Consider the following 27060-nt stretch of genomic DNA (forward strand, 5'->3'; position numbering starts at 1 on the left):
AGTTATACAAGCAGTATTCACTCAAGAAGGCCTTTCCTCCAAAAGACACTACAACTAACTTGATTCTTCTGTTGAAATAGACATGTATAACTTCATAATTCCAGTCTGATACATATATATTTTATTTCCACCTGTAAGAAATTTAAGAAGTCATTCTATGATGGCAGCAAAATTCAGGTGATTTTCTTTAAGGAGGGTCTGTCAGAAATATGTGACAAAACATTTGGAGAAGTCTTAGAGGATCTTGGTGACTTTTGCGGGGGGAGTAAATCTAGAGATATTTGCTTTACACTGGTTATCACGGCAGAAACCAAGGAAGATGAACTCTAAGTATAAATCTTTTATAAGCTGAGGGCTGCTCTATTGGCCCAGATCAGAAGCCACTAAAACTTAGTGAGGTTAGGATTTCAGACTAAATTAAGATTTTTGTTATTTGCCAGTTGCAAAAAAAAGTGACTTTAGCTTTTTTTCACGAGGAAAAGACAGTCTTCTTGGCTCTAGCTGAATAAAATTTTAGTCATGAGATATAGATGGATCATTGATGTAGGAACCAAGTTTCTATTACTCGGTGGTTGACATTCAAAACTGCAGACAGGCTGTGCAAATGTCTTTGGGGTTTATTCAAAACCTAAGCATACGAGCAATGGTTCTGGGTGATTAATGAGCCCATAACAATGCCGGGATTTCATCCACCCTAACATGGCAACAGACACAGGAAACAGCCTGCATTTAGGAACGGTGGTTGGCTCTCAGAGAGCAGAGAGCTAAGGGCAGACTGTTCGTCAGATAAGAATAGTTGTACTTTTTATTATTTCTCATGAACATAGTTGCAAGAATGCTCAACAAAAATACTAGAAAATTGAAATTAACAATATATTAAAATAACAATAATACTACATCATGGCCAAATGAGGTTTATTCCAGGAATGCAAGGTGGGTTGTATATTTGAAATCTAATGATATAATTCACTATATCAACAGATAAAATAATAAAAACTATCTCAATAGATAGTTTGACAAAAAACAATATTCATTAATGACAATAATTCAAAAGAAACTAGGAATAAAAGGGGTTAAGTACAAGATAAAAGGAATCTACAAGAAAAGCTTACAGCTAACATCATGCTTAGTGGTGAAAGACTAAATGCTTTCCTCCTAAAATCAGGAACAAGGCAAAGATGTCTCCGTTCACCTTTCCTATTCATCATCATACTGGAGGTCCTAGCAGAGTGATAGGCAAGAAAAAGAAGTAAAGTGCATATATATTGGGAAGGAAGAAATAAGCCTGTCTCTATTCATAGATGATATGATTGCCTATGTAGAAAGTCCCAACATGTCAAAAAATGTCTCCTAAAACTAATAAGTGTGTTTAGCATGATTGAGGACATAAGGCCAACATACAAAATAAATTGTAATTCTATATATACTAGCAATAAGCAATTGGAAATAAAATTTTTAAGTACCATTTATAGTATTGCCAAAAAAATGTGAACTATTTAGACATAAGTCCAACAAAATATACACAAGATTTGTATCCTGGAAACTAAAAACACTGATGATAGAAATCAAATAAGATCTATATAAATCAAAAGACATATCAAATTCATGGACTGGGAGACAGTATCGTTAAGATATGAATTCTTCCCAAATTTATCATTGATTCAATGTAATGCCAATCAGTCCCACAATACATTTTTTTGGTAGGAATTGACAAGCAGATTCTAAAATTTCTATGGAGGCAAAGGAACTTGAATAGGCAAAATGATTTTGCAAAAGAAGGGCAAAGTTGGATAACTCATATTATGTGAGTTCAAGACATTACAAAGCTACAAAAAAAAAAAAAAAGACTGTGGTGTTGATGTAAAGATAAACCAATGGAACAGAACATAGAATCCATAAATAGACCCACACATACATATCAACTGAATTTCAATAGAGGCAATTGAATGGAGAAAGGCTTGTCTTTTCAACAAATAGTGTTAGAACATTTTTTCTGCATATGCAGAAAAATAAAAGAACATCAACCTATACCTCACATCTTCCACAAAAATTAGCTCACAATGGATTATAGACCTACAACTAAGAGCTAAAATTATAAAACTTCTAGAAGAAAACATAAGAGGAAATCTTTGTAATTTCTTAATTATTTCTTTAAAATCACAATTCATAAAAGAAAAAACTTGATAAACTAAACGAATAAAATTTAACACTTGTGCTATATAGACGACACTGTTAAGAAAAGTAAACAGTCAAGCCACACACTGGAAGAAAGTATATGTTAATCATGTATCTGACAAAACACTCATTTCCAGACTACTTAAAACATTTTATAACTCAAAAATAAGTAAACAAGCAACCCAATTAAAAGAAATGGACAAAATATTTTAAAAGACACTTCACTTCGACGATATCTGGATGGCACATGAAGAGATGCTCAACATCATTAGTCATTAGGGAAATGCAAATTAAAACCACAGTGAGACATCACTGCACACCTGTGAGAATGGCTAAAATTTTAAAATAGAAAAATCCAGGTGCTGGCAAAGATGTAGAGCGACTGAAACTCTCACACATTACCAGTAAGAATGCAAATGGTACTCCACTTTAGAAAGCATTTTGACAGTTTCAGACAAAGGTAAACACACACACACTTAACATATGACTAACAAAGTCCACTTCTGGAGAAATAAAAGCTTATGTTCACAGAAAGTCCTGTACACGAACATTTATAGAGGCTTTATACACAAGCACCCCAAATCAGAAACTACTCAAATGTCCTTCCATCTGGTAAGTGCATAATCACACTGTGGCATATTTATACAACGGAACAGTACTCAGGAAGTAAAAGGATGACTCCATGTGGTAACACCAGGTACGAATCTCAAAGGCATTAAGCTCATTCAGAGTGAAGGCAGGCTCAGAAGTCTGTATGGTCCCTTTTACATGACATTCTGGAAAAGGCGAAATTATAAAGACAGAAAACAGGTCAGTTGGTGACAGGGCTGGCGATGGGGAAAAGGAATTTTGGGGGTGATGGAATTTAATTATATTGGTGGTTACATGACTGTATGAATTTGTCAAGATTCACAGAGATGTACGCTACAAAGCGTGAATTCTGAACAGAAAAAATTTTTAGGTGAATAAAAACACGTTATACATACACACACACTCACACAGGAATGTTATTCAACCTTAAAAAAGGAGGTCATGTTTGAGCCCAGAGGACATTAAGCTGTGTGAAATAAGCCAGTCACAAAGGGCATGTACTAATGATTCCACTTATAGGAGGAATCTAAAATAGTCAAACTCATAGAAGCAGAGAGTAGAATGATGTTTGCCAAGGACTGGCAGAGGGGAAAATGAAGACTTAGTAGTCTACAAAGTTTCAATTATGCAAGATGAGTAAGTCATGGAGATCCACTGTACAGCATAGGGGCTATAGTAACACTGTATTATATACTTGAAAATTTGCAAAGAGCATAGATCTTACACTGTGTTCTCATCACATGCGAAAATAATAATAAAGAGGGTGTGAGGAAACTTTCGAAGGTGATACATATGTTTGTGGCATAGATTGTGGTGTTGGTTTCACAAGTGTAGACTTATCTCCAAACCCATCAAGTTTTATATATTAATTATACACAGCTTTTTGTATGTCACTCATAGCTCAATAAAATGGCTTAAAAATAAAAAATGAAAACAAAGAATGTCTGTACTTGGAAAGGTCTCTGGAACTTAGTAAGGACTTATTACAATTGGCTATTATAAATGTATGGATGGATGTATTAATGGTGTTCACCTTGTATTTGAACTGTGAAGCAGATTACAAGGTATATTCCAACTCAATCAGTACATGAAATATCCTGACTACAGACAAAGCCGTGAATTTATACCAAGAAAATCTTCTGGACTGGTCAACAAGCTTTGTACCTCTCAGACCACCATTTGTTTTTCATTAACCAGAACATTCCCAAGGGAGAGACCACATTTTCCAATTCAGCATCAAAAGCTAACAGAGAAGTCGTCACCAAATAAATATTTCCTATACAACAAGGCAGCCCAGAAACGTTGCAAATGGAATTTAGAGAGTCTCAAAACAGCTGTGCTTCACACGGACATAAAACAATAGAGATGACAGCTCACAGAGAAACAAACATAAAATACCCATCACTTAGATATTATTTCACCAAGCTTCGAAAGAAGTCCAGCTTTTCGAGTATTGTCTTAGGGTAGAGTGTGAACTCTGAGATGGGCATGAACTCTGTGTGTTTGTTATTCATTCACACTCCCTGGCACTTGTTGTCATGGAAAGTTTGTTGAATTAAAGAAAGGATGGATAAATGCTGAACAGTGGAGAAAGCCTGGCATTGTTGCTAAACATCACCATGTACTGAGGGCACAAGTTAGGTGGCATCCACTCCCCCGACATGGCCCTGGGTCTGCAGTTGGGTCCCATGAAGTCCTGGGCCAGAGTGAGCGTGTAGTGCCTGGAGCAGCTGGCCATACACAGTCATTCCTGAAGGATCCTCAGCTTAGTGGGGCAGGACCAGCTCCCATAGAGAGCTTTCCAGATCCATCTGTGAATTGCCCCACTTTTTCATCCTGAGGCAAACCCATACATTTCCAAACCTTTCAAGGTTTGGTAGTGGGGTGGGGCTTACTGGGGTCTTGTTAGGGTCTCGTGAGGGTGGCGGGCGGTCTGGAAGCGATGCCTGCGCAGGGCCAGGTGGGAGGGCCATGAAGCGTGTGTGCGCGGCACGTGCGCAGGGACGGACGGGGGAGAAGGCAGAGCGCTCCTGAGTCTGGGGTCCCAGGAGGCGGCTGGGAGGAGTAACCCCAGGTTCCGCCCCGCGCGAGGAGAGGCGTGGGTGCTTTTCCCCCTGAAGCTGACTAGACCTTTGAGGGCAACAAACCCAGCTTCTCTCCCTTTGGCCTCGGCAGCGGCCAGCACAGCGCTGAGTGCCCAACAAACGCTGAGCGAGTCCTTGATAAATGGAACTAAATGAGAACCTGTTGCTGAACAAAGCCAAGTTTGTCAACTAAGGCAAAAACGGGGGTGGAAAACACAGAGTTAATTCAAACTATCAATTCTCCTCTATTCCAACCACATAATATGGGGCCCTGAGAAGGAAAGTTTAGTTTTTGTCAGGAATCAAAACTAAGAGACATTGGGACATCCCTGGCGGTCCAGTGGTTAGGAGTCCACGCTTCCACGGCAAGGGGCACGGGTTCGATCCCTCGTCGGGGAGCTAAGATCCCACAGGCTGGGCGGCATGGCCAAAAAAAAAAGCCCAAGAGACATTTACAGGGATGAGACAGTGTAGCGTGGGGACCGCAGGCATGTCTGAATTTGACTACGGGTGCTGTTCAGCTGAGAGCACCGCTGAGAGGTCAGCGTTGACAGTGATGCAGCTTCTGCCTCGATCAACTGGCGACGTCCGCCACAATCAGGGAAATCGTGGTAGCCGGATGCTCATACCTGCCATTCCTGCTGCTGGGAGAGCAGGGCCTGTAGCTAGCTGTGTGCCTTTGGCAGGTGATTTCAGCTTTCCGGGTCTCAGTTTCCTTAACTATATGATGATTTAAACTAAATGTCCTTGAAAGTCTCTACCAGCTCCAAGAAGAAAAGGGACTATGAAGGCCCTTTCTATTTAAATGAGCTCTCTAAAAATTGTCTTTAACTAATTTTTGCTAATGGTATCATGATGGGCTAAAAGTAACGAATGATTGCAAAAGATGCATTAGCACTTCCCAGAAGTGGTAGATGCCTCTAATCGTGTCTCTGCAGATCTGCTCTCTTCCTTTCTTCACCCTGCTCTCTGTGGCAGGAGCCAACCTGTTTCAACCTCATCAACCAGCCTCCTTGCCACCTGGCTTCCAGGTGGGTTTGGGTAACGAGGACCCTGGCAGGAAATAGGAGGGAAGGTGAGAGGAAGGGGAAAGAGAAAAGGAAGGGAGGAGAGTGAGCAGGGGAAACCTGGGCTCCCTCCCTGCAGGGTTGCTTGATCCATTGAGTGAGGTCATCACTTCTCTAAAGCTGGGCTTGTCTGTCAGACTGTCCTTCTGGATTCTGCCAACCACTCCTCCCTCTGGCCCTCCAGGCTGCAGGTAATAACAGCCCACTGATGCACTATTCCTTGTGGTTCCCCACCTGCACCCACATAAACAATCCCTTTCTTAAACCTCCTTTAATTATCCTAATTTGAAGGTGACATCTGTTTACTGGTGGGGTGCTAATCCATCATCACAGGGCCTTCTACAAGTTAGTAAATAATAAATGTTCGCCTAATTAATGAAATATGTATAAGGTCTATATCTGCTCAGATGGCTGCATCATCTTTGAAGAAATGGGTCAAAAGTTGCAAACAGCAAGGATAGAGAAGAATTTGTGGAGCAGAAACCAAGGTTTCTGATTGAGAGCAAACATCTGGACCAAACAGACAGATGTGGTACCTGTAGACCAGCGTGGCTCTTCTGGCATCTCTCTTGCTCCCTGAGCCTCTCTCTTGGTATCACTGTTGAAAATCTTGATGGTGTTATTACCCCTAATCTATCTATCTATCTATCTATCTATCTATCATCTATCTATCTATCCATCCATCCATCCATCCATCCATCCATCCATTCATCTATCATTCTACTACCTACCTACCTATCAACTCCATAAAGGGATATGTAATCTGATGGATGCATCTCAACATTCCCTATTGTCACGCTGTAGTTCCAGAACTGTTCTTATCCAACGAGAATTGGATAGTGTAGCCAACTTTTGCTCCTTCACAAAGCTGCTTTTCTCAGAAAGGGACAGTGGATTGAAGCGTAAATTGCAGGTGCTCTGAGGGGTCCTGTCCAGTACAAGTAGACTGCAAATACATGAAAGACAGGCCAGAGAGGAGCAGGAAGGCAAGAAGTCAACATAGAGATCCATCTTTAGAATCTTTCTCACCACCCCTTCCCTAGCCTGAGACACAGCTCCCACCAGGCCCTTCTACTACCTGGCATCAACCAGCCTTCTGGAAGACAGGGGAAGGAGTAGACTTCTTGGGGCCCCTATTTGCATGGGTTTTTCCTCCCCTGCTCAATTTTTTTTTTGCCCAACTACAAGTTTCTCTGCTATCAGACAGAAAGAAAAAAACGAAATAGGCTTGATTTACCAACCTTTTATATTCCAGGTTCTATGTTACAAATGACCTACAGTGTATCTCATCTCCAATTTCTAAATGGAAAAAAAATCACAGAAACCAAAAACATTGTCACAGAACTGGAAATAAGCTAACAGAGGACCATTGTCAGACACTGGACAGATTTCTCCGTGCCAATGGGACTTCCTTGAGAAAATGATCTTGGCCTCAAATTCTCTGAAACAAAGTGAACAGGGCCAGCAGACCGAACGAAGTAGGACACATGGAAGAAATGCACTCAGAGGAGAGCACAGAGCACCAGGGTCTGTGTTAGATGGCAGGATGTGATATAGTAAATGAAATAACAGATGTGGCCTTGTTACCGAACCAAACTTGGGTCCGCTTGGTCACTCACAGCAAAGCCAATCTACTGAGACTGGGTTGTGCTGAAAGAAAGTGCAGCATTTATCGCAGGTACCAAACAAGGAGTCCAGGAAGTTAGTGCTCAAAAGACACGAACTCCCCGAAGACTTTCAGGGAAAGGTTTTTAAAGAGAGGGTGAGGGAGGGGGATTGTGGGGTGTGTGATCAGCTCGTGGACATGCTTCTGATTGGTTGGTGGTGATGTAATTGGGAGTCAACATCATCAACCTTCTGGTTCCAGCCATTCTGGGGTCCACATGCTTGTGGCAGCACACAGTTAACTTCTTCCACCTGGTGGGGGTTTCAGTATCTGAAAAACAGCTCAAAGGTTATGGCTTAGGATATTACCTATAGCTCTTGAGGAGGAACTAAAAGTCCTTGACTTTGTTTAATGGCTAAACTATTATTATTGTGTCTTGCCTGACTGTTTTCCTCTCTTTCTGCAATTTCTCACTTCTCTGATTAAACTTATTCTTTGACTAAAATTCTTCTACAGACAAAAGGCAGGCAGATGACACAGTGTGATGGGGGGGGCATCTGTTCTGGGAAGGCCCCATAGGATCCTGCTCTGTTACAGCCTCTGCCTTCATAAAACTGATAATTCAGTGAGTGGTGGAAATTGGTATGGCAAAGTTCCAGAAAAGATAGACACCAATTAATTTTTCTGTTGGAAGGGAGATTTCAGCTCATCATGAGGTAAATGCCTTTTGTTCTGAGAAAATTACAAAAGGACCCTTTTTCCACCCAAACATAAAGTCAGTAGCCAGTCACTGTTGAGAGGAGGGACGAGGCCTGGCTGGGTGATTCTGGGTGCAAGACCCCTGCTGTCCCTCTCCTCTCCCCTACTGATGTGTGGAGCTTGAAGATGGGTGATAAGTTGGATGGGTGGACTTGGATTGGGGTCAGCCCTCCCTTGGGTGGGACAGGAACAAGACGTTTTCCTTTATGGTGACAAAGTTTTAGCAACATAATGGGCCAACTAGGTTAGTTCTACTGAATTCAAAGACCAGAAGATGAGCATTATTTTATTATTGCCTTTGAAAGTCAGGTCTGAGATCCCACGTGCCAAGGCAGAAACCCTTCGGTCTCAGGTGTTGCTGGTGCTCCCTCCATGCCCACCTCCCTTCTCTCCAGCCGCTGAGGAGCCTCTTCGCTGCTTTAGGTCCCCACTTGCCCATGACATAGTCATCTGCTCTATTTGTCCCATTCACTTCCACCAGCTGACACCTGGTTACTGGCTTGCGTGTCTTCTGTCTGCTCCGCGAGGATACAGTCTCCACGAGGGCAGGGATCGTGTGTATTTTGGTCACCCTGCAGCCTGGAAAAGGGTCTAGAAGGATGTCCGGCATGGATTTTGGATTCAGTTGACAACTGCTGAGTGAATGAGAGGCATAGCTGTCACTAATGCAGTGTCCACACCCAGGCCTCCGTGGCCCTGGAAGGCAAACACCCTCCTGCTCCCCGCCCCGTGGGGTGGGATGGGCTCGGATGGGGTGAGCTGGAAGCCTCCCTTCACCCAGGTCCGGCCTCATCAGCTCCCCACGGTCATCCTCACCCCGCTGTGTTCCCAGGGAGATGGAGAGAGAGAGGTCTGTGGGGCCCTGCTCCTCCTAGAACCCCAACTAGCATCCTCCCCCTCGTCTTGGGGGGATGTCTCCTGCACTGCTCTTACCCTTCTTCCCCCCAACTCCACAAAGACCCCGTAATACCCACCTTCCTCCTCCCCCACCTCAAATAATCTATTTATGTGTTTAGGCTTTTGAAAGAAAAGCCAGGGGAGAAAGTCGCCAGAGTCACCCTGAAACACCAAAGCCCCTGAAACAAGGACCAGGAAGGCTCGGATGCCTTTGGAGCTGGGAGGGAAGGTCCAGGTAGGAGATGGTTCAAGAAGGACACGCTGTCAAGTGCCACCGAAAGATCACAACAGAAATAGCCTGACCAGTGTCCACTGGATGTAGCCACCAGGAGAGACCTGGGAGAGCTGAGCTGCGAGAGGCCAGGGTGTGGCCGTGTAAGAAATAGAGGGGAGTAGGGGGCGAGGGGATGGAATGGGGGTGATTAATTCAGGAACTGAGCTCAAAGCCAGCACAGTGTGAAGGGAGTAGCTGAAGGGGACCACGGGTGTTGAAAAATTTTTTTAATTCGAATTAAAAAATTTTTAAGATGAGAAGCACTAGAGCACGTCTGAACGTTGGGGAAGGATCTTCCAAAAGGGAGACACTGCAGTTACAGATCAGAGTCTGGTCCTGGGCCGGAGCGGGCAGCTCTTTGTGAGGATGGCAGGATGGACGCGCTGCAGGTGCGTGGAGATCTGCCATCTGCCTGGTGAAGTGAGGTGGGGTCTCCCGAAGTGGGAGGGGAAGCGGATGGAGGTGAGTGGCGACGCGGGGTGAAGCGTGAAGATCATGGGCGTGGTCTGACAAACCGTTGCAGAAAACCACGGGGAGCTGAGAGGGACTCAGACGGCTTAGCAGGCTGGAGGGGCACATATTTGTTCATGGACAGGGAGGCAAGAACAACTGCTCGCTCACCTCCACGACCTGGCAGCACCTCCCGCAAGTTATTCCCTGTCCTGAGACCACGTGGTCCAACCTCACTTAAACCCTTTCCTTAACACTTGAGGGCATTTCTGTTCTTGGCCAACAAACAATCTCTGCTTGAGAGAGAACTGCTTTCCCAATTTGGACCAAGAATTTTTGTGTGTGTGTTAAATTTATCAGCCTCCATTTCTGTGTTGATTTTATTTCCCTTTATCTTAAATCCTTATGTGCTTAGCTCTCATCATGATTTTTTAAATGTGTACATTGATAATCTTACAGTTAATATTTAAACTCGATCGCCATTCATGACAAGTACACTTTGTGTTTTCATACAATTTTCCTGACTCAGCCTAATCTGAGAATGGGGACATGGGGTGATTGGGAAGATATTTTCAAATTCACTTCTTGTCTCCAATTGTAAACTAGTTACACCTTAAGGAGATGATTTTAAGGCATCTACAACCTGTATTCTGTTGCAGAAGTGTGGGCTGATTCTGTTGGTGGAATTGTTTTATTGTTGTTGTTGTTTTAGAATTTTGTAAGAAATACATTTGTGCTTTTCATTAAGGAAGGATTTTTGCATTGTTTGAGTTTTACTTTTCTACCTGACTTTAAGATAACTATATATACTGAAAGGAACCACTCTGAATCACAAGGCTCATTCTGGCCTGATCCACCCAATTTGATGCCGTGTATCCTTGAACAGTCCTTTTCTTCAGTTTCCTCATCTTTATTTTTTTGTTTGTTTTGTTTTGGCTGTGCTGAACAGCATGCGGGATCTAGTAGTTCCCCGACTAGGGATCGAACCCGTGTCCCCAGCAGTGGAAGTGCAGAGTCCTAACCATTGGACCACCAGTGGGGTTATAATTACGCATAGTGACTGAGATCTGTGTTCTGTACAGAGAGGCAAACGCGTTTTAACCCCATTCATCACCACATTCTCAAATTCCCCACCCTCCTGAACTGACCCAGATACATGGCTTGAATAGGTCAAAAAGGGAAAAATAAATAAGTCAAGACTCATCTTGTAAAAGCTGGAAATTATGTTTTAACCAAATGGTTATATTAAATATGCATGAAGTCCCCTAGAGACCATAATACTTCCTGAGACCACAGCACAGAGGGCTTGACCAACAGGAAACTGGGGGACCCGGATCAACTGCTCAATGCAGAGTTCAGATTTGCTAGTTAGATAATAAATATAACTCAAGTCAGAGAAGAGCCAACAAACATCTATTAAGTAGCATGTGCTAGTTTTAAAATCTGGACTTTGCTAAAACCTTCTTTAAACCTCAAGAAAACTCTAATCTACAGCTATACAGACTTTGTCTTATAGGGTAAATATTTTAGGCCTTGGAACCATGTATGGTCTCCATTGCACAATATTGGTGTTTTTGCTTGGACTGTTTGTTTACAACCCTTTAAATGTATAGAAAAACCATTCTGAGCTCACAGGCCAATTAAAAACAGGCTGAGGGCCTCAAATTGCAAGTTTAGACATTTCCAGCTATATTTAAGGGTTTTCAGGGATGAACATCTCAGTATTTTCCAACAAGGCTCATTTGGTAATTAAACTCCTCTAATTTGACATGGAATGGTTTCCAGACCCTCTACTATCTTGAATGCCCCCTTCTTGGCACCCCGCTGCCAATGGAGTCCCTAAAACGTGTCCTCCAGGACCACACAGCACTAGAAACTTGATGTGACCGCTGTGGACTCATTTGAACTATTGCATAACCTAATTTGGAGAGAATATTGAGAATACGATCACCTTTGCATAAATTCAGTGTTTTTGTTTTGGTTGCGCTATCATCTGGGATTTGCAGTAATTTCTATAAAGAACTGCAAACATCTCTTTGTAATAGAAGTTCAGCTTTCCAGAATCAAATACAGTCTAAGGTTCCAGATGGGGCTCAAAAAACATTGCCTGAATGAACACCAGTGATATCTTTGTATTTCTGTGAAGTAAGGAAATCCTTCTGAGGGAAACATGTCCTTTTGTGTATGAAATGAGTGTAAAACCTTTCAGGGTGAGGCCGACAGGGAACACGACGTTTAATGTGTGAAAGTGTGAATCACAGAGGAGAGGTGCCTGCATCTCTGTGTTGGACCTGACCCCCCATCTCTTCCGCGGGAGGCCCCAGAACAAAGATGGGTTTATTAGGAAAATTCACTTATATTTAAAGATCTTATCCTTGCTTGTTATTGTGAAGCATGTTTGAATGTTAGTGTGGAAAATAGGTGTTTTTTAGACACCCTTTTAAACAATTCCCCTTTTATGTACAAGAGCCCCAGAAACCCAGAAGATTCCTATCCTAGTATTTTCCCAGACTGTCAGAACGCCTGCATTTTCTTCACTGTTGTTTACCGTAGAAGAGGGAATTGTGGCCACTGGGGAAGATGTCAGCTCCCGCTGCCCCATCACAAAAATCCCGCAGTGACTTATTTCCTGTTTTATCTTCAAACTTAGCGGACACATCAGGCTTCACCTCAACACGCTGCTGGCACCGAAAATAACTGATTCCAGTAGGCGGAATGCTTTCTGCCATTACATCGTTTACGTAGTGGTACAGCCCCCGGGCCCCAGAAGTGTGTCTGCCTCTGGCTCATTCCCACTACTGGTTCTTCTACCCTGAAACTTAGGAGAGAAGAGAAACCCTTCGTTCCCCAGAGCTGCCTGAAGACGTGGAGGTGCCACTCACATGGAAAGGACACCAAGTTTTAAGAAGAATTAAAGTGTCATTAAATAAACCCTCTCATGCTGCAGTTGAGAGGGGTAAGATGCTTATGTTTCAAGGAGTAGATACTGAGCTAGGCAGGAGAGGCGAAAGAAGTTTTTTTAAACTGGATTTTAAAATCATCTGGGACCTAAAATCTTAATCTGGAAACTTACTGGATATGTCCTCACAGAGACCACCAGCCCATTTCTCACGTGAGGATGGAAGGTGGAAATCACTCAGTTTGCCACTGGCTCACAGCTCGCATCGCTGCACCCCAATCATTTCCACAGCTCGGCAGCATTCACAGAAAGAACACATACCTTTCCATTCCTGCCGTGTTATACAGAGTACATGTTCTTTGGACCCTTCTAAAAAGATGTTAATAAACAGCACCTCTGCTCCAAAAAGTCCCACACACATTTATCTAGTGAACAAGTACAAATTTAGCAATTTTAATCAATGTCTTTGCAGACAAGTGTGGATATGTATATGCATATATACATATATATATATATATATATATCAAAATTGAGAATTTACAAATAAGATTTGATACAATTGGTCTAGTGGTGGGTAAGTCCATAGAATAAATCTTAAGTAGGCTACATTTCCTTTGGTGGCATTTTTAGTAATTCAGTTCTACTGCATAGAAAGGGATCCAAAGCTTAAATTTAGCTATTTTTGGAGGAGTCCAGTGAGAACAAAGAACGTGGGTGGTGTTCCACAAAGCAAGCACGGCGTGTTTATGCTGGTCCCTGGAGATACCAAAGCGTCTGAACTTTGTGCCTGAAAAGTATGAAAATCACACCAGGCGTCCCGGTAGCTGCGCATTTCTGCCGTGTCTGGGATGAGCTATTATAAGCAAAACATGTGGAGAAGCAAAGTCAACAGCAACATTGAATCCTGTGTGTGGTCCAGGCCAAGAAGTAGGACTGAGCTCCAGATCAAAGATGCCTGAAGTGTCCGGTGTCCACCGTGTGGCCTTGCTGACACTGGGGACAGTGAGGCCTGGGACACCACCTCTTCTCCTGCTCACGGGCCCTAGTGCAAGTCAGTCGAGGGGGCCGGGCAGGGCGGGCTTCCAGCACGACCGTCCTGGGGTTACCACTTCCCTGGGATGGAAACCCCACACTCGTACCAGCCCACGTAGTAGTAGGGGCTTCCAAAACCTATGTTGCCAAAGCTGACCGGCTCCTGGCGGTACTGGCGATAGTAGCCTGGAAGGCAAAAGGAAAGAGAGGGAAAGAATAATGAGTAATATTGTGATTTATAATAGAAAACGTATATTTGGTCTTCATCTCCATTGTTGGCACAGAGCTCCTGAAGCCCTTGGGATTTCCTGAGTGACAAGAGCTATAAAGGTGTGTGGAATATTATTATATTCATAGTAAACCCTGTTCAACCACACCGGAGTTTATGCTAATGACGTGACTTTCCAAAAGCACCTAAGAATGAGGGCTGGTCGCCAGAGGAACCAACCGTGTGATTGTAGGCTGGGAAACTTCAGCCCCACCCACAACCTCCAGGGAGGAGAGAGGGGCTGGAGATTGAGTTCAATCACTAATGGTCAATGACTTCATCAATTGTGCCTATGTAATGAAGCCTCCAGAAAACCCCCAAAGGACAGGTTTGGAGAGCTTGCAGGTTGGCGAGCATGTGGAGATTCAGGCAGAGTGGTGCTTGGAAGGGGCATGGAAGCTTCCTGCCCTCCCCCATACCTTGCTTGCCCTATGCATCTCCTCCACCTGGCTCTTCCCAAGTTACCTCCTTTTATAATAAACCTCAATTTAGTAAGTGAAGTGTCTCTCTGAGTTTTGTGAGCCCCTCTAGCAAGTTAATCAAATCCAAAGAGGGGATCATGGGAACCTCTGATTTATAGCCTGTCCTTATCAGAAGGACAGGTGACAATGTGGACTTGTGATTGGCATCTAAAGTGGATGAAGAGGGGCAGTCCTGTAGGACTGAGGTCTGAAACTATGGCATCTGATGCTCTCTCTGGGTAAATGGTTTCGGAATAGAGTTGAACTGTAGAGCACTCACTGGTGTTGGAGAATTGCGTGGTGGTGCGGGAAAAGAACCCACACTTGGAATTGGTGTCCGTATCGTAGCATCAAAAGCACCTGAACCAACAGGAAGAATCCTCACCCTTACAACCTCCTTTCAGACAGAAGATTTCTGATAAGTTGGCCCTGTGACAGAAGTTACTTCCAGATAAATATGACCATTTTTGTGTGGAGTCACAATACCCACCCTCTGAGGTTTATCCCAAGGATGATTTGTGGGGCTAATCCAGTCACCACACGTGTGACACAGGTAGGAAAGAGTGCTCATTAGTCCTCCCTCTCTCCCTCTCTCCACAGAGGAAGATCATTTTAGTCAATCACAATGCAGCACTCCCAGTAGGGCAGGCCCTGAGCTGGGCAAGCAACCTTAACCAAGATTCCCACAGAATCTGGGGCCCCTGACTTGCCTAGAACCTCAGGCCTCCAAGATTTACTTCTTGGAATCTGCAGTAGACTTTCAGATCTTTCAAGCAAATCTCTCAGAGGAAAGAATCCTGTAGCAGTTCTGACCACTTCTCCTTTCAAGAAGAAGTGATACTCCAACCTCCTCAGAAAATGTTGGCAACTCAACAACTGCTCTCACCCCTTTGGCCCTGTGTCCTCTTGTAAGATGAAAGGTTACCTGCCATTCCACCAGTGAGTTTCTGATGAACCAGCACCTCTGTTCAGAGCCAAAACCATGACAACAGTCACAGAAACACAGTGAAATACAAATAATGCATTTAGTACTAATCCTGGGGCACTGCAAGATCCTGAAACAATTAAGAGATGTGGTGTATTATGTATGTTTATTGTGATTGTTTATTTTCTGTGTAAACTTGGCTAGGACATGGCATCCAGCTATTTGGTCAAATATTATTCTAGCTGTTTCTGTGAAATGATTTTCTAGATGAGATTAACATTTCAATCAGCAGACTTTAAGTAAAGCAGATTACTCTCCACAATGTGGGTGGGCCTCATCCAATTAGTTGAAGGCCCTAGTAGGAAAGGACTGACTTTCCCTGAAGAGAGGGGTCTTCTGCCAGAAGCCTGCCTTCGGACTAACTGCAGCATTGGCTCTTCCCGGGGTCTCTAGCAGGCTTGCTGGCCCACCCCGTAGATTTTGGACTTGCCAGCCTCCACAATCATAGAGCCACTTCCTTAAAATAAACCTTGTTCTCTCTCTCTCTTTCCCTCTCTCCATCTCTGTCTCTCTTTCTCCCATTGGTTCTGTTTCTCTGGAGAACCCTGCCTAATATACTTGTTTTACTGTTTTGTGTATTTTAATGTATCTTAATTTTTTGAAAATGGGTAATCTTGGTACCACCAATGGTATTTTTTTCCAAACTAAAAAATGTTAAAGATCAGAACATCTTATATCTTAAAAAATGCCAGATCACTAGAAGTGCTGGACTTCATTCAGTTGTTCTGTTTATTTGTTTATTTGGGGGCTTGGGGTAGTTAGTAATGTATTACAAGTTGTTAACTTTGAGATTAATACACTTATTTTCATCTTGCAATGCCATCATGAAATAGTTGACACATGATCTCCTGAAGCATATCATGGTTGGTTTGTATTTGTTTATTTTTTCTTTCACTGGACTCTTGTTCATGGCATTCTCCACCTGGAAGGCTCTCTAATCTTTGCATGTATTTTTATGACTCAGCTCAGACTCTGCCTCTTCTGAAAACCTTCCCTGGAAGCCTCAAGTGGCAGCCCGCACTCTTTGAACTCAGACAGTAACTATAATCTGCACAATTACCTGACAATGGGACAATCATGTGACATAACTCTTGTCATTATTTGTACTTTAAGTTGCTTGCTCTTAGTTACCTTTCACATATTTGTCCTCCCTTCCCAATTACTGACCATGTTTCCTGAGAGTAGGGGTAAGGTCTTATATTCCTTTGTATCCCTACCTCTCCAAGGCTCACCCTAAACCCAGCATGTGGTAGGAGTATTTTGGTTCTTCCTTATTTTTATGCTCCAAAATTCTGCTAATATCCATCTTCAAATGGTAAACCAAGTGCGGAGCTATAGTGAATTTTCTCCTTATATCAGCCCTCCTCTCCACCCCCCAGTATATTACATTGGGCCTTTGTTCACATTACCTTGAATGGCAGGGAGGGCTTCTATGTAGGACTGAGGTCCTGTTCTTCCATCCAGGTGAGAATCCACAAATTGACAATGGTCTTCACCTCTTCCCCAACTGTCCCCAATGCTGTAGAATGTATCTGCATAAAGGAATACGATGAGTCAGTGACTGCTCCAGAACTGCCACAGCTGGCTTAGGAATTTGCACAAGCTTTGAAGTGGGCACATTACTTAAACTCTGTGTGTCATACTTTCCATGTTTGAAAGATGGTGATAATAGCACCGATCTCAAAGTGTTACAAGGATTCAGCAAGATCATGTAGGCTAAACACTTAGCAAGTGTTCATTAAATGGAAACTACTAATATAATAGGCATTTTCAGCCTGTAAATGGGAGACCTTTCTACTCTTTGTTTTAAAAAGAAGGAGGAAACTCTGATAGGCAGAGAATGTATTATGAAATAATTATGAAAAGCATGAATACCTAGAAAAATAGAAGAAACTATTTTCATACATAACTAGAGGTAGGGTGTGTGTCTGTAGCATGTGGCGCTGTCCTTGGTCCTGAACCAGAGCTGCACAGTAGGGCAAAGTTGTTTCTCTCAACCCTGGGATACCAGACATGGCTGTGTAACCTCTCCCGGGAATTCTGAAGCAGAAGAGTAAAAGGGCAGTGTGCAAGAGGGGAAAAAAGAGCAGCAAGAATCAAACAGACTGGTTGTAGGGAGAGGCATATACACGGAGAAATTGCAAGAGTGGGGGATGGTTGGGGAGATTTTGACATTATCTAGAAATGATGAGCACTAGCAAGAAACAAAACAACAAAAAAACTGACCTATGACAAAATATAAACCAGCCGAGGAAAAGTTTTCTTTCTTTTTAAATGTATGTACTAGAAAAATTAAAAGTCGTGCAAATTTTGAAATACAAAACAATTTTCAGTAGGTGGGTGAGTTAAAACCAGCTGGGTAGAAATGGCATTTTGAAATGTTAGTAGTTCAAAGTAAATACTTATGTTATTCTTTGTTTTAATCCCCTACCATGATGAAAACAATGTAACTTTTGGACACAGAACAAATAGTGCAGCTCAGGTATGTTTCACCATCTACATTGTTTCTCTGTAAAGTTGTTCCAATGGCAAAAATCATAGGGGGTACTTTTCCTCAATACTTCCAGCTTACACTCATACCTTAAAGAAACTTAAAGGCCATTTTTCTTTGTTGTTAATGTTATGGGATTAACAACAAAGAGAAACGGCCTTTACGTTTCTAACAGAATTTTGGATTTCATTCCTAAAAAGTAGTAGATTTAAAATATATACATATATTCCTGGGTACCAATGTAAATACTAGTCACTCCAGAATAGAGCCTGCAAAACTGGTTTGCACTTGAGCCAGACTGAGATGTGATGCGTCCATACCTCAAATGCATTCTGATGCACCTGCTATGTCAAGATAGCATCTGATAAACTAAAAGCTTTCCACACCTTCCCATAGCACACCGTCCCTAAAGACCTACCTTTCAGGTTATCACTGAGGTAGATCTTATACCGCAGTGAATTACAAAGAACGACTCCCACAAACTTTCTGTACCACGTCCGCTTCACATACTGTCGGCCGTGGCAGTCCGTGTAGCCAGGGTCATGTTTGAAAGCAAATGGGATCCAGATGGGCTCACCACCTAGACAACACACAGCACACCTTCTAAGTCATGGCGTTTCACAGTGTTTATTCTTGCACAAAATACCAGAAAATTTGATTTATTCACTGGGACTTCCCCTTCTCTCAGGGCTTTTCTGAGCAGTTTTCCCACCTCCCAGTGGTCTCTCTCTCTCTGTCTGTCTTTTCTCTTCTTTCTTTGTACTGAAGTACAACTGGGGAGTTCCCTGTACCTGAATGCAGTTAACGTATTTGCATTTCTATAAAGGATTCTCAGAGTAAGAAAAAGCCTAATTTAAGCCAAGGAACATAAGCTATAATGGCAAATTTGACCTTGCCAGGGCATGTCACCCTACCTCCCCAGCCCCAAAATCCCTCAGCACAGGCACCTCCTGTTCTTGTCACTCATAAGACCAGTCTTGAACTTAAGCAATAGGTCTTCCTTGGTTTATTTGCAAAACAAAGTAAAATTTTGTCGTACACTTAATGCATTTTGCTATCTTTTCAGCAATTTAAAATATTCAAAGGGGTTATGGAAATAAAGTTATCTATTTTCATAGATACTGGCCACCCATAATGGTTTTTATAGATATTGGCTGCTATGGCCCTATTTAAAAATTTCCAGAACATGCTTTTCCCTAGATTAGGATGATGGGTGCAAAGAAACCATAGAAGTTGTCAGAAAATTATGAAAATACAAAAACGGTTCAGCGTGTCTACCTGTAACCATAACAATCTCATATTCAATATTCAACTTGATTACTAGAATGTCAAGTTTATCAAGAAGAGAAACTTACCTGGTGGCCTCACAACAAGCAAAGGATTATCTGTAGAATGAAAAATAAATAATTGACTTCACTACTTCATCACACAGCCATGCAACTGTTGGAATGTTTTTTTTGTAATTAAAAGAACTAACCAAGCTAGAATAGATAAAGAAAGTGTAAGATTCATTTGACAGATGCCAAGACATTCCCTTAGTTTTTATTTTCTAGGCATTTCCTTTCAAGAAATACTCTTTTCTATTTATATTGTCTTGTTATTTATATAGAAGGTGTGGGTCCTTGAAGATAATATTTTGACATTGGGTACTACAAAATAATTCAATACTCGTTTTGTTTTAAAATGTGTCCATCTTGGGAAAACAGTTCAGTGGTTTCTTAAAAAAGTAAAAACACACACCTACTATGCAATCCATCCATTCTACTCTTGAGTATTTACCCAAGAGAAATTAAAGCATATGTCCTGAAAAATACTTGTACATGAATGCTCATGGCAGATTTATTTGTAATAGTCCAAAAGTAGGAACAATCCAATGTCTATTAACAGGTGAAGAGATACAAACTGTGGCACATACAATGGAATACTGCTGAACAATAAAAAAGAATGAACTACTTATAAATATGACAACATGGATGGATCTCAAAAGGATGCTAAGTGAAAGAAGCCAGACAAAAGAACTCACACTGTATGATTCCATTGATACAAAATTCTAGAAAGTGCAAATGAATCCATAGCGACAGAAGGCCAATGAGTGGTTGTCTGAGAAGAGGGGAGAGGATGGGCACACGGGGAGGGAAGGGAGGGCTGGATTGTACAGCAGCAGGAGGAAACCGTCGGGGTGATGGAGCTGTTCACCAGCATGAGTGCAGTGACGGCCCCAGGGGTATAAACATACCTCACACCTTCCTCAGCTGTACACTTTGAGGATGAACAGTTTACTGTATGCCATTTCTACCTCGATAAAGCTGTTTTAAAACATGTCTATATCTTAGCCCAAATAGTGCCACTTAATATGAAACTGCATTGTAAGGAATTCTGCTTTAGAAGAAGTTCATTTTTATAAAATACAGGCCAGGTAAACATGGGCCATCCTTTTTTTTTTTTTCTTAATTATCACAGAGTAAAATTACTCTTTTAGGGTACACATCCTATGAATTTTTAACACACGTATAGACTCATGGAACTCCACCACGATCACACCGAACATTTTCATCACCCCAAATCTGCTTTGTGCTGCCCCTTTGTACAGCCCGTTCACTCTGACATCATCTGCTATCTATAAAATAAAGTGACATACCATTAGCTGTAAGTGTAAATGCTTGTTTTACTCTCCTGCTCTTAGGAAATAATCTAACCAAATGGAAGCGACAGCCACGTTAGTGTGGAGCCGACCCAGCTGGGCTTCTGTAAGTGCCTGTCTTGGGACCATGGGTACCAACTCTCCAGCCTGGCTTCCTATACAGAAAGGCTGCCAACCCGGCACCTGCCACCATGGGCCAGCTCTGTGTGTACCGCCTCAGAGCACGACGACGGGGCATTTCCCTGAAGGGCTTGAGAGCTCTGCACACCAGCATCCCAAAGTAGGGACATCCTCTGAGTGATATTGCTTGCAAGACGGACAGTATTTTAATTAGACCCTCCATATTAAGTAGAGACATTTTTGTCTCCTAGTAAAGGAAGCAACTTAGAGATTTGACTAATTGAAAGAAACAACTGCTCCTCAGGTCACATGACATTTATGCTCTTCAGCTGTTCGCAATTAAAAACACAAAAGGAATTTATCTCTGTAACTAAATCTCTACAGATAGATTCAAACTTTTCCCACACAGTTGAAAACTAGATTTTTTTCCCCCCCTTTTCATTGGAATTTGACCTTTTCACTTCCCAGGCAGTTCCAATGAAGATTACTTTAAACTTTATTATCCAACTTTTAGCTTAGCAGAAAGAAAATCATGTTTATCTTATAAAATGACATCCAATATGAACTGATTAAAGAGAAGAGGATTTAACTTCTTCAGTTTTTATTCTATTGTAGACATGATTTCAGATTACTTGTTTTTAAGAAAAGGAAAAAAACGAGAACATGGAAGTCACCCATACCTGATTCTGTGACAAATGAGACCGAAGGGCTGATAGGTCCATAGCCGTGAGGATTTTTGGCCTGAACTTTAAAATAATACCTGAAATTGGAAGAAAACATTTTTTGAAAGAGAACCTTGTTTAATTTTTGTGTAATGAGACAAACACCCAAACTATTCAGCACCTACTCTGTGGCAGGGTTTGAGTCCTATTTTTTACAAATGCATACACCACTGCTATTTCTTCATGTTATTTCTAAACTTTCTCATTTTCAAATAACTTTTCAAAACAATACATGTGACTAATGGGAACACAGGGGCATACTGGGCAAACAGGTCACTTAGATTGTGTGTGTTACTTAGAGCATCAAGGGTTGAACTGCCCCGCGCAGGCCCGTCCTTGGATGGAATGGTCTCCTCTTGTCCCGTCTTGAGTTCTACTGACCCAGAGGGGGAAGCCGGAGCAGTGAAACGCTTACCAAGCAGAATTCCAATTTTAATCTAATTCTAATCACTGGACTTTGTGTGAAAAAGCAGCATGTTTGACAGTGTGATGATGCAAACCCATTGTTGGCAGGGAGAAGGCTAAGCCGTCCAGAGGCTGGTCTCCTCGGGGGAACTAACATGACAACAGTGTTCTGGGTGCAGGACAAGTGCTATGCTTGGCTCTGGAGCCTTAAAGTCACTGAGTTTCCAGCTTCTGTGCCTCGAGGAAAGAGAAGCAAGTCCGGGAAGGGGAAGTGGAAAAGGCCTGGAGAGGCTTTGCTGTGGATTAATCTTTTTCTTGGAACAGAGAATGTGCTAGAAAGCACATTGTCTGAATCAGCCTGTTCATCTAGAGGGAGAATGACAAGCCCGGTAGATTGGGGGTCCCAGAGCATCTTACTTTGGACTCTGATGACCTATAAGGACCAAAAGTAGTGATGAGAAAATACCGGAAACCAACACAGTTAAGACCCACTCTACCTACTGCTAATCTCTGTGTTGTCCTCCCCTCTGGGATTCCAGGTATTATCTGTGGTCTCTTAGCCCCTAACTATCAATGCTTCCAGGTAAAGAAGGCGGGTAAAAAAATCCCTGTGAGGGGAAGCTCTCCACCACTTCAGAGAGTTCAGAAGGAGTCTTGGTTTCCAGCCAGCAGAAGCTACACTTCAATGTTACAAAATCCTGTATTTGATTGTCAGACACACAGATCACGTGCACTAATAAAGATACCCTAAATTTTTAAAAGGAGAATTATTTACATTTAGAGAGCAAAGGCATGTGTCTGCGGCACCTCTGCCCTGGCACCAAGCCTCCTGAGTTTCTGAGCTTCTGAGAACCCCAAGGGAGCCTCTGGTCTCACAGTTACACAGAGATATTTGACTTGGGGTTTGATTAAACAGAGAGCAAAGAAAAGCCCATTCGGTAAAATCAAGTCTTCTTTTAAGCTTTCCAAGAAAGTATACTCACACCTCATTTAGGACAGAATCCATTTTTAAATTTCATTTTTTTTAAAAAAAAGGTATGCACAATTAAGAACATAGGAATTCCCAAATCTCAATTCACTCAGCATTTCGTGTTTTCTCAGTTGTGCGTACTTTTAACTCGGCGGTCGTGGAGTTATTTAAGGCAAACTCTGCTGGCAGTTCAAGCAGTGGGTTGGGCATACATCAATGATAACAGTCAAACTTTATGGATACTTTTTTTCCTTAAAAAAGTAGGAAATCGAAACCTAGAGAGTGACACTGATATTCGGAGGCTACAGGGGACCTTTCTGTTGACTATTTCTCAAGCCATCCCTGGAGCCAACCTGCTACCCCCTCCCCAGCTCCACAGAGGGAAACACCCTGTGCAGTTGAGGAGATGGCAGAGGGATGACCAATTGGCTGAGAGAGACTATTCCGATTTCTTGCTTGTATCCATTTTGTTTTACCACTGAAACCTACGTATTCTCCAAATCTACCCCCCTGTCTACACAATAATTCCAGCTCTCCACAAAGCCCACATGGCCCAGTTCTAAAGATGTATTTCCACTTGAACTCACCTAATATGTCAAAGTAAGTTTAAATATGCTGAGCTGAAAAACAACATGGGATTATGAAAGAAGTAAAATTCCTATTTTCAAAAACCACATTAAATTTTTCCTACAGACTAACATGTATATTTCATACCCTGAAGAGTCTCTGTCTCACCCAAGTAACAAAAGCAATCCATGCCTTGCCTTCTTATACAAGCTTCTGGCACCTTCTTTTGAATAGCCTGCCTCCATGGTGACAAATCTTTGTACTTTAGGTATGGACTTAAAATATGAAGATTCCAGAAAGCGATTCAGGGCTGAGTTGGGTGAATAAGGTGCACAATGCCCACTTAATCTTGTCAAAAAAGAAGATTCAGTTATAAAGAACCAAAGCCAGTTTTTACATCCTGTCTCCTCTTGGGCCGGACCGACTTCTGCGTCTCTTACAAGGACTCTGAAGGGGGTCCTGAGAAGCCCTGAGGACTGTGCAGAGGATGGGGAGACGCAGCCTCCGTGGAATAAGCACGTGGATACTCCAGTGAGCCCATCGGAGATGCCCTGTGTTAGGGTAATGTGGGGAAAAATGAGCGTCCTTACATCGTGGCACGCTTCCCGAGCTGTAAAAATTCAGCAGCTGTTGGAGGGGTCCGGAGGAAGTCTCTGTGGGAGGCAGCACACGCCCCGCTTCTTTCCGGCCAGCCCACTCCCTCCGCAGAACGAACGAACCACGGGGCAGAGGCAGCTGCTGCTCTCAGCCTGTCTATCAGGGCGCTCAGTGTGGGTGGACGCAGGACTCGAGCCTCAGGGGACACTAGGGCCCTCTGGGACCGGCTGGTCCAGCCTCCAGCCTCCTCTCCTCCACATTCCCCCGTCCCCCCACCACATCAGCCTCCTTCTCTTCCTTAAACACACCGGCTTCCCAACACCCTTCCTGCCTGGAGCAACTTGACCCGCTCACCCACCTTCTCCAGGTGAAGTGCTGCTTATCTTACTCACCATGGAAGCTCACCTGACTACACGCTAACCCCCAAGCTCAGGCAAAAAGCCCCCTATTATACCCTCAGAGCACAGTGTACTTCTCCCTCACGACACTGGCCGGGGAAAGTTCATACTTATGCGTCTATAAACCATCTGTCTCCACCAGGCTGTGCGAGCCATGAGGGGCCGCGGTGTACTGTGTACCCCTGCCCCACGCCCTCCCCACGCCCAATGCTCTCTCCTGTGTGAGGCCCGGTGCCTGGCCCTGAGCAGACACCCAGTAAGCGCTTACCGGTGGATCGTGGACACTCAGCCATACCTACTGAAAGAATGAATAAACCATCCTACATGACCGTGCCCTGATATTATGCAAACCTCACCATCAGTTTGGTACCAAAAAGTTGCCACAGGAACGCTGGACTGTGGAGGGTGCAGGAGACTGGGATTTGCAAGGAGCCATGAGGCCAAACATCCCTAAGGCCTCTTTCAGCTGATACTGAGGCTGTGCTGTAAAAACGTTCACTCTGCCCACAATAAAAAAATGGGATGTTGACTTCGTTTTCTTTAGTTTTATTCTTTTTGTAATGAATCAACTTTTCGTTACTACGAGGGAAGAGCTAAGAAAAGTGCTCTCTCAGTTTCCTGTTTTTTATTTGCTGAATCTCAAAATTTATAACAGTTTATGAAAGCTCAGTCCAAGGGAGCCCAGGACATTAACAGGCCCTGAGGAAAGTTCTCCGCTAGTGCAGAAGCCTCTCGGTGCCCGAGGATATTGTCCAGTTTCTATCCCTTTCAACACATTTCCGTTTAAGGAGAGTATTTTGTTCCAATCTCCTCTGTGTTCCTCTGACTCTATAAAAAATGGGAGACCTGGGTCCAAGTCACTTCACTTAGAACACTTTGCTATGGAAATACAGTGGCTTGACGTGACACGGTGTGCTAGAGCCATTCTACAGGCTTCAGAGAGCCGATCGTTAAATATCAAGAATTCCGCAGACCCAGGGTAGCTCAAAATTGGCCATGGTGGGAGAAATTGGCAAATACCATTAACCAGTTGTTATTGTTTTTGGTTTTTTTTTTCCCAGAGAGCCAGTTTACAAGCACACCACAGTTCGACCATTGTTTTCTTTCCTGATGGTTGTTACCAGCAAAACCAGATAGTATAAAACAGGAAATGCACACTCATGCTGTTTGTACCCTCGAAACAAGTTCTGCATATTTCACACTGGGGGCTCACTCTCAGATGGCCCTCTGGCTAGCGAGCCACTGCCCCGACTAGGTTACATGCTTCTTGTAACCGTTATTAATGTGTAAAATACATCTTTCTTGAATGATCTGAACTTGTACAGTATAGAGTCTGAGTAATTGCTGCTCCATCAATGTCACGTACAAAGCTTGTGCTGCCTAAGCCACCATGGGGTGAGTGCAAACAGATCGATCCCCTTTCAACACACAGAGCAACCTTTCCTTCCCCAGTGGTGGGTAGTTTTAGTCTCCGGAAAATAGGGAACAAAATAGAAATACAATAATCTAACAATTACGGTGCCCATAGTGCTTTCTCCTAAGAAAAATACATGACATATGGTAAGCATTCATTGATAGTCTATGAGAACTAACTAGAGAATTCAAAAGAAATCATAAAAACATTTTTGATTAATCCTTTCCTTTTCAACCTAAGGATATCCATGACCAGGCACGCAGGTCTCATTTTCCGTTTGTAAATGAGTGACACATCATACCTTGTGTTTGGCTTCAGGTTCTCAATGGGCAGGTGAGTTACTGATGAAGCTTGGGTGGACCACTTGTTCCTGATGAAGTCTTCATAGGATGCACTGTAAACTAAGTAACCTACAAGTGAAAAGGAGGCAGAACCCAATGAGCATCAAGGAACCGCATCACACCGGAGGCATAACCCAGGGGAGGATGATGGGGAGGAAACAGTGGCGTGGAGGCAGCTCTGTGGGAGAAGTCAAGAAGGGGAGTGTGTTGGGTCAGGATGGGGTAGAACGCTGGTACCCACTGGTGAGACCAGACGCAGATAACAAAATTAAAGACGCTTCCCGATGACTAGCTGGTTCCCTACTTCTCTTCCTTGTCCTCATCTCCCACATTCCCTGGCCTTCCTCATCTCCTTAGAACTAATAACATCTGTGAACACGCAGCAGAAGAAAAGAGCAGTGACCTCCACACAAGTATTTAAGAAGTTCCCGGTATAGATATATACAATTGTCCTTCACGTGAAACGAAGAAACCGTGATGGTGAATGCCGTGTGTGTGGCTGAAAGACCCCAGACTCACGGTGGGTGATCTCCTCACCTACTGCTATCGGCTCTCCTTTGGTTTCTAGTTGTTGAATACCTCTGCCTGCCCTTGACCTCATGTCTAGTGACAACAATCAGGCAGCTCTTTTCTCTGCCTTATCTGCTGTTAATGGGCCTCAGCAGGTGGGCCCTCAGCCCTGGCACCTGCCCAGCCTTCAAGGCTGCCTCATTAGGCCAAGTGAAGCTCACGTCACAGCTTCACACATTCTTTACTTACGTTGGAAGGAAATCGTTGTCAAGTACTTTCTACGTGCCAAACATTATGCCGAATCCTTTGGATTAAGTTTTACTTTGATGAATTCTC

General features: G+C 43.1%; 1 protein-coding gene across 3 annotated transcripts in view; it reads right to left on the minus strand.

Moving 5' to 3' along the window:
• Positions 1 to 9922: 9922 nt before the first annotated feature.
• Positions 9923 to 27060, minus strand: part of FNDC1 (fibronectin type III domain containing 1) — a 101247-nt gene continuing 84109 nt past the window's right edge. For 2 of the 3 annotated variants that reach the window (XM_082404501.1, XM_082404499.1), the window contains 6 exons: positions 26175 to 26283; positions 21481 to 21560; positions 19395 to 19424; positions 18458 to 18619; positions 16958 to 17080; positions 9923 to 14020 (listed from right to left, as the gene is read on the minus strand). In XM_082404501.1, the coding sequence (XP_082260627.1) occupies positions 13905 to 14020; positions 16958 to 17080; positions 18458 to 18619; positions 19395 to 19424; positions 21481 to 21560; positions 26175 to 26283 (620 nt within the window). In that variant the 3' untranslated portion in view covers positions 9923 to 13904. The remainder of the gene's footprint in view (positions 14021 to 16957; positions 17081 to 18457; positions 18620 to 19394; positions 19425 to 21480; positions 21561 to 26174; positions 26284 to 27060) is intronic. The other variant, XM_082404500.1, reaches the window with a different exon arrangement.

The sequence above is a fragment of the Balaenoptera borealis genome, assembly GCF_965194805.1.
Source record: "Balaenoptera borealis genome assembly, chromosome: 9".
NCBI classification, from domain to species: Eukaryota; Metazoa; Chordata; class Mammalia; order Artiodactyla; family Balaenopteridae; genus Balaenoptera; species Balaenoptera borealis.